This window comes from Chanodichthys erythropterus, chromosome 10 (genome assembly GCF_024489055.1).
Source record: "Chanodichthys erythropterus isolate Z2021 chromosome 10, ASM2448905v1, whole genome shotgun sequence".
Taxonomy (NCBI): Eukaryota; Metazoa; Chordata; class Actinopteri; order Cypriniformes; family Xenocyprididae; genus Chanodichthys; species Chanodichthys erythropterus.
Genome location: NC_090230.1, coordinates 25,879,534 through 25,888,206, shown reverse-complemented (window position 1 = coordinate 25,888,206; position 8,673 = coordinate 25,879,534). Strand labels below are relative to the sequence as shown.

The 8,673-nt window shown below is 36.9% G+C and overlaps 1 protein-coding gene across 1 annotated transcript; it reads right to left on the bottom strand.

Moving 5' to 3' along the window:
- Positions 1-5,375: 5,375 nt before the first annotated feature.
- LOC137028063 (carcinoembryonic antigen-related cell adhesion molecule 5-like) lies at positions 5,376-8,255 on the bottom strand. The gene is made up of 6 exons (XM_067396780.1): positions 8,119-8,255; positions 7,131-7,454; positions 6,627-6,926; positions 6,190-6,483; positions 5,676-5,960; positions 5,376-5,493 (listed from the first exon to the last, which is right to left on the bottom strand). The coding sequence occupies exons 1-6, from the start codon at positions 8,165-8,167 to the stop codon at positions 5,477-5,479; spliced, it is 1,269 nt and encodes a 422-aa protein (XP_067252881.1). The 5' UTR covers positions 8,168-8,255; the 3' UTR covers positions 5,376-5,476.
- Between the last annotated feature and the right edge of the window lie 418 nt (positions 8,256-8,673).

Genomic DNA, 8,673 nt, shown 5'->3' with positions numbered 1-8,673 from the left:
CACTGACTGAATAGGATCACCACCAAACACTCCTGAAGATCAGAGTTTTTCACAGATTAAAGCTTTAAAATCACTTGATGTTGGTTTGATGAAGATTCACTATACTACTTTTATTCAATTAAATGTGAATATATGAGATTCATTGAGATTGAGAGAAATGGGAACACGGGGGTACCGCGACAAGACCGCAAAGGGCACTTTCACTTTCGCGATCAAAGTGCATGCCACTGATAAGCTTTGTAAATGCAGTATTACAGTATACACATACCAATTAAACGCGCTGGTCTCCTCTCGTGCGTCCTCCCCACTGTGTCGCCGGTCGAGGCAATAACTTTCGTTTCGCTTTTAGATATCTCTTTTATAGATGCCATCAATGCTTTTAACTTTCTAGATGTAATTACCTAAATCAAAACAGTCCATAAACTACAAATCCTCACAAAAATTTGAAAAGTCAAGCCAGCTCACGCGTCAATCTGAGAGATCAGCCTCCTTACCTTAAAGTGTCAAATTTCTCAGTTTCTAAATGGACGGTTTGGCTTGATTGACAAACGCTAACGTTCGGCCACCATCGACCTGTCCTAAAATGTTAGCACACTGTGATGGATTGCTTGGAGATCGCGTGTTTCTCTGTTCGAGAGCGCATTTCCTCTTCTTCACATCTGCGACAAAACAGTTTATTATTTACGAACAAAAGCTCACAGAAACGTGAAAAATGGTCTCATTTGAAAGAAAATATCCTAATCTAAAAGATGATATATTGTGACTGATTGAAGCAGCCCTTATCAAAAGTGCGGGGGTCGATTTCTGTCTTTTCAAAACTGTGGGGGTCCTGACCCCCCTGTCCAGCACGCCTGATTATACCTTATGAAACATTCCTCTAATGTCAAGAAAACTGGATGTTTTTAATGTTTCCAGAACCAACACTAAATATTTAGAGAACGTTCTCATAACAAAATTCTGTTAGCTGGGATAACAGTGAATGTTGATCATCTCTGATTAATTTAACCAGTAAATTATTACATGTAACCAGAACAGAAACAACTGAAGTCATAAAAACACATTCAAACTCACCATCCAGACGCCACAGACAGAAACAGGTCAAAAGTAATTTGAGGAACATTTTCTTCATCGGTTCACTGAAAAGGAAAAGGATTCACTTTATTATAGTGTAAATATGTTTAGTGTGGTGTGGAAGATTGTGAGCTTCTTATTAGCAAGAGAGAAAATGAAGAAACACTTCACAAACTGCTGACACACACATCAACCACAAACATCCAGCAGAAGCTGCTTATTCACCAGACAGATCAAACCAGAAACACTGATGTTTGAACAGATAAAATAAAAAATAAAAACCACTGCAGGGTCCATTTTGACTTAAAAAAAAACATTTATTTACATTTATCTTTTATTTTTGCTTGTGTTTGAAGTTTGAGACTGGCTGCGCCGATCCAGAGTGCACACTGCCTGTGTATCATTTGCTACCGACACAAATATCCCCTAGGTCTGAGGCCGGTAACTCCTACTTCTCAATATATAGTAGGGGAAAAGCAGTAGGCGAGTAAATAAGTATGTCTGAAGCCTTAGTAGTCATAAATGAGTATTCGAGTATTGCCTGGGTATAAAATAAAATATGTATCTTTCTCTGTCTGACTTTACTTGTGCAAAGACAACTGTCACACACACACACACACACACACACACACACACACACACACACACACACACACACACACACACACACACACAGTTAATTAATTATTCATAAATTGTTTGGATAGTGACAGTATGTACAACAAAATTGATGCTATGTTGAGTGCAGTGATTGTGCTTATGGGACTGGGGATATGGAGGAAACTGCAACAGAGCAGTTTGGGGTGGGTGAAGGAAGGATTATAATTGATTTTTATTGAGGAACAGTATTTTTTGAAGTGTGTTGGGGTTTAGACGATTCCTCTTGGACAAAACCTCTCCAGCCTTGGAAAAGATCAATTCGCAAGGACAGAGGATGCAGGGAAACATAAGAATGCCAGTTCCAGCTGGTATAAGTGAGGATACAGATGCTTCTGTTGAGCCCAGTATACTAGTGGATCCTCAGATCTTGAGAGATCCAGCATCTTCCACAATGGAAAAGGGTTGGGATTCCTTGACGACCATGTTCACCAGGGCCTATAATAGAAATCTATAATAAAATACAAATCTGGTGTATTGTAGGAGCCTAACACCTTATTTATATATATATATATATATATATATATATATATATATATATATATATATATATATATATATATATATATATTATGTATTACTTTGAGTACTGTATGGATTGTTACTGGTTTCTGCATGTTCATGCAGTGCTCGATAATGCCTGAGCATGGAGGAGGTGTTATTGCTGTATGTCAGCTCTTTCAGGCACAGCAAGCATTTCACCTTGAAACATGAAATAATAGACATGAAAGATTATACAGCCATATAGTGAGGATTATAATTATATTAAGACAGCAAAATATAACAATTACACATATCTTATTGTGAGCAACCATTTCAAAATGCTTTCATGTCTATTATTTCATGTTTCAAGGATTTCCTCTTTCTTGTTGGCTCCATTAAGAGGTCACCCAAAAAGCAAACAAATCCAAAAGGGCGATCCAAATCAACAAGCAGTCCAGTCCAAGTCCAAAAATCCAAAGCAATCCAACTAATCTTATCTATGTAATATAATAATAATATAATATAACTAATATAAGTAATAATAACAACAATATACTAACACTAACCCAGTATAATAAAATAATACAGCTCTAATAATACAATAACGACAATGACACAACTCTGACTCTCCGACACTCTACTGGTTCTACTACTCCTGAAACACCCACAAGGTGGCATGTGTTTTGAAACCCCTTTATTCGGAAGCGACACTCAAACCGAACCGATGATGTATTCCACACAAACCGAGGCCTCGTTTGTCATCGGTCACGTGATTTCTACATTCCCAACACAAGCCTCGAATCAACGCTTCATCTGGCACGCCCATTTATGTTCGACACAAGCTCCGAAGCCTCGGTTCAAATGTCCCATCACTACTTGTGAATAATATCTGCCTTCCTCGAACCACTGCCTGTACCTTGACTATGATTCTGCCTAGCCCATGTTATCCCTGTTTGCTCCTGTTGAACTCTGCCTGTACGACCACGCTCATCTTTTAATAAAGCTCGCAGTTGGGTCCCTGCCTGAGTCTCGCCTTCGTTACAATGACGAGAGGGAAGACACGAATAATGGCGCACACCATACACTGGCTTGTACAAGTGGCCAGCTCAGCCCCAAGGAGCAAAAGAGAAAAGGGATATAAGATGTACATATCAAGTTACATCGACAACTATGAAGGTAAGTTACATCAGCTAAGTGACTGGCAAGCTGGCTAGCTCTAGCTAACGTTACTGGCTAGCTTTGACAATTCGACAGGCTATTTGATCCAGTTTAAATTGTACGATTAAGTGTATGCATAACATGAATGATGTCCAATCCCCACAGTTTCAAACAAAGATTCAACAGGGAGGGTGAGCGTCAGGGCTTCCTGCTACAGGTCAATGAAAAAAAACCGAGAAGCCTCACGACCTCAGAGTAGGGAGTAGAAATAAGAAATGTTCATCAGTTCAAAGCCTCAATCAGGTTCATGTTCTGTGGTTTTGATGTGGCTAGGAGAGGTAACTTTAACCTGTAACTTAGGATTCAAATAAGCCTAGCTAGCTGATGTTTTGCAACAGGTTGCATAGTAACAGTTACTAACTTCATCTTGTAACGTTAGCTAGCTATGTGTGTGTAGCACGAAAGGGCTAAGTTATATCTTTCTTTCTTTTCGTTTTGCAACCCTGTGTTGCAAAGTGACAAATAAATCACCTAAACATATACCTAGCTTTCATGGAAACCACAGAAACTGGTTGTGACGGCTGCTGTTCTTTTACTGTATGTTTATTATAATCCATGCACAGTCCAGTTATCTTTATGGTTCATTGGCCAGTGGTAAGTGCTGATTTTGTACCCTGAGCCTATGTTATGCATTCAGCATTCACTGTTTTACTAACACTATATGAAAGTGAGTAAATTGAGACCAGTGATAAATGTTGATCTATTTGGATGTCCTTAGATTACAGCATTGTGTATGACGCATCACTGATAGCCTGACATGGTTGAGCCTATTCCCATGTATTATAGTATTTACAAACCCGATTCCAAAAAAGTTGGGACACTGTACAAATTGTGAATAAAAAAGGAATGCAATAATTTACAAATCTCATAAACTTATATTTTATTCGCAATAGAATATAGATAACATATCAAATGTTGAAAGTGAGACATTTTGAAATGTCATGCCAAATATTGGCTCATTTTGGATTTCATGAGAGCTACACATTCCAAAAAAGTTGGGACAGGTAGCAATAAGAGGCCAGAAAAGTTAAATGTACATATAAGGAACAGCTGGAGGACCAATTTGCAACTTATTAGGTCAATTGGCAACATGATTGGGTATAAAAAGAGCCTCTCAGAGTGGCAGTGTCTCTCAGAAGTCAAGATGGGCAGAGGATCACCAATTCCCCCAATGCTGCGGCCAAAAATAGTGGAGCAATATCAGAAAGGAGTTTCTCAGAGAAAAATTGCAAAGAGTGCATAATATCATCCAAAGATTCAGAGACTCTGGAACAATCTCTGTGCGTAAGGGTCAAGGCCGGAAAACCATGCCCGTGGATGCCCGTGATCTTCGGGACCTTAGACGGCACTGCATCACATACAGGAATGCTACTGTAATGGAAATCACAACATGGCCTCAGGAATACTTCATGCAGCATATATTCGCAGTTTCTGACATTATTGTGTGTCCTGACTGAATCCTGACAGGGGTGAATGAGCTCTTGTAGCTCCGCCCTCTTAGGTTGATCGCAGCAGCTCATTTGCATTTAAAGGGCCCACACTGAAACAGCTTGTTTTTGCTCAAACACTAAACGTGGCAAATTTAACATGTTTTAAAAAAATATCTGTGGTGTATTTTGAGCTAAAACTTCACATACATACTCTGGGGACGTCAGAGACTTATTTTAGGTCTTGTAAAATGGGATATAATAGGTCCCCTTTAAGTAGTGCTCGTTAAGTAAGTACTTATTGAAATTAAGTACCTAGGCGGTTTCGGACGGAGACATGGAAAGACTCTTAAACCTCAGAGTGAGAAAATTTCATTGATAAAGACAAGCAAATACATATGACAAATGGACAGCAGTAGTAAAGTGAGATCCGTGTGTCTCTTTTTTAATTTGTTTATATCAGAGAGAAATATAAATAATAAAGCCTTATAAATAAGACTATAAATAAATCTGACACTGAAAGAGAGAGAGAAGGTCAAAATAATCATTGGTATTTATTATGATAAAAACACTAGAACAAAAAACACACTTGAAGAAACTTTAAAGTTCAGCGTTCTGCTTTAGATTTCAATACTTCCTGCAAAAGATGAACATATAAAGACATTAATTAATAAATCTCACAATATTAATATATGCAAAATCAGTGTGTGAGAAATGACCATCATCAATCATGTACCTCTTGAAATACAAACTGAGATCAGATCAGTCAATAAACACTAATATCAGCGCTGACATCAACTAATATCAGCACTGCCGTACCTGAACATGTGTGACAGAGGTGAGTGATGTCCAGATGTTGAGTCTGGTTGCTGATGGGATTGTTCAGCACACAGCTGTAGGTGTTTTTATCCTGATATTCCACCTCCAGAGGTAGAGAGAGACTGATGCTGAGATCAGACACACTGATGCTGGACAATAAACTGTTTCCTTTGTACCAGGAGAGAGTCACATGACTCACATTCACAGCTGAACACACCAATGAACATGATGATGATGAAGAACATTGTGAAGAGTTACTGCTGATGACAGGAACAGGCAGACGAGCTGAAAAACATGAGAGAATAAAGAGAAATGAGGATGAATGAAGATATTCAAGAAACATCCAGAGGAAATAAAGATCAAAAATAGAGCATTTAAACTCAATTTAATAGAAAGTTAAATATAAACATGCTGTTAAAGTAAAGGCAAATAGTAATTTTAACTAATTAGTCATGATAAAATACTTATTTTGATCTAGAATGAATAAAACATGTGAAACTGATATTTAACTCACCGTAGACAGTGAGACGAATAAAAGAAGTCCTCCTGAAAAAGTTGATCTCTTGTTTATAACATCCACTATGTTCAGTTGTGATGTTTGTGATGGTCAGAGATCCAGTTTGATTGTCCAGTTTCAGTCTGTCTCTGAATCTCCCATCAAGAACATCATCATATACAGTGAATCTGTCGTCCTGTTTATTGATTTCAGCTATTAAAGTGTATTCAAACCTCCACTGAATCAGATCATCATCCTTCACTTCAGTAAGTCGAGAGTTTAGAGTGACTGAATCTCCCTCCGTCACTGATACTGAATCACACACAGAACAAACAGAAACAGGGTTTGTCACATATAAACAGATTATGCTTTATTGAATTAAATAGTTAACAAAATGGTGTATGATTTATTTCAATTTTCTCCTTAAAAACAGATGTAAACATTTTTAAACTCACCAATGACAGTGAGAAAGAAATAAATCCTCGTACTGTTGATCTCAAGTTCATATTCTCCATCATGTTCAGTTGTGATGTTTGTGATGGTCAGAGATCCAGTTTGATTGTCCAGCTTCAGTCTGTCTCTGAATCTCCCATCAAGAACATCATCATATACAGTGAATCTGTCGACCTGTTTATTGATTCCAGCTATTAAAGTGTGTTCATTCATAAACCTCCACTGAATCAGATCATCATCCTTTATTTCAGTAAGATCAGAGTTTAGAGTGACTGAATCTCCCTCCTTCACTGATATTTTAACTGTATCAAACACACACATGGAGAACAAACAGAAACAGGTTCAACACAGATTGAAACAGTCATTTACAAAAGAAAATGGTTTTGAAATGTAAATTTGAAATTAATATCATCATTAAACAACTGAAGCAAAATGGAGTTTGGATTAATAATTGAATCTTTGTGCTGATTAAAATATAAAACAGGTGAAACTGATATTGAACTCGCCAATGACAGTGAGATGGAAATTCTTTCTGTGACTTTTGATCTTTAGTTTATAATGTCCTTCATGTTTCAATGTGGTGTTTGTGATGGTCAGAGATCCAGTTTGATTGTCCAGTTTCAGTCTGTCTCTGAATCTCCCATCAAGAACATCATCATATACAGTGAATCTGTCGGCCGTTACATTGATTTCAGCTATTAAAGTGTTTTCATATCCAAACCTCCACTGAATCACATCATCATTCTTCATTTCAGTAAGATCAGAGTTTAGAGTGACTGACTCTCCTTTGTTTACTGACACTGACCAAACAGGATCACTACCAAACACACCTAAAGAACAGAGTTTTTCACAGATTAAAGCTTTAAAATCACTTGATGTTGGTTTAATGAAGCTTGAATAAAATTATTTGAATCATTAAAATGTAAAGTGAATTATGTTTTGCAGCAGTACAAAGACAAAATATGCTGAATAAAAGGACAAATAGTTAAACAGATATTAATATAGATCAATAACTATATTAAAAAGAGACTTTAACCTCAAGTAAGAGTTTTGAAAATGTTGTTAACTATAAGTAAATTTGCAGCTACATCTCAACTAACTGTCATTAGAGTATTAGTAGACTGTCTGATTAACATCAGCTAACACTTTATTGTGATCGTCTCCCAACAGACATTAAACTGACTATAAGTAACTTTGCAAGTACAAGTCAGCTTATTCTAACCCTAACTCTACCAGTCTACTAATACTTTACTATCGCTCTAATGAGAGTCAGAAAACATGTAGGTGAAATGTTACTTATAGTCAACAGAATGTGTTAAATGGACCATCAAAATAAAATGAAATTATTTCTATATGAGAATAACAGTGAATTTTAATCCTCTCTGACTAATTTAACCATTTAAATGACTGATTACAGTTAAATTACAGTTACATGTATTATTAAAATAGATTTGAACAGAAACAACTGAAGCCATAAAAACATTTAAAACTCACCAACCAGATGCTGCAAACACAAACAGATCAAAACTAATTTGAGAAACATTTTCTTCTTCGGTTCAAAAAAGCTCAGGATAGTAACTCTTAAAATATCTGATCAGACTGATCTACAACACAACTGAACTGTGATATTTATCTGACTCTTTTACATCATGAAAATCAACAAGCTTTTGCTGATCTTACATTTTCAAATGAATTCTGGCACTGAATGAAAACAGGAACAAAGTTCAGGAGATCAGCAAAAAGGTTGTCTGAAGCAAGGTAAAACACACAAGCAGTGAACAAAGTTTAGGTCAAAGCCTGTGTAAATCAAGCAGAAATAAACAGGCCTGGTAATGTGTCTCTGTCCACACTAGTGTTTTCAAGTTTGAATCTGAAATCTGAAAATGCTAAAATTATAGCATGTGTAAAATGAAATAAAAGCTCGCTGAGATTATCTGGTACCCAGGTCACACTCAAAATCATCATACCATGTATGATCGAATATGCAGATCATGTTTTGCTGTAGGATCTTGCTCTGCTGTAGGATCTATTAACAGACGCCACTCCTTC

Bases quoted from the DNA above. Each gene is read 5' to 3' on its own strand.
- LOC137028063 (XM_067396780.1), bottom strand. From the start codon at position 8,167: ATGTTTCTCAAATTAGTTTTGATCTGTTTGTGTTTGCAGCATCTGGTT. The intron at 6,484-6,626 runs GTGAGTTTAAAA...TGTGTGATTCAG, and splicing joins TTTCTTTCTCACTGTCATTG to TATCAGTGACGGAGGGAGAT. The intron at 5,961-6,189 runs GTGAGTTAAATA...CATGTTTTTCAG, and splicing joins TATTCGTCTCACTGTCTACG to CTCGTCTGCCTGTTCCTGTC.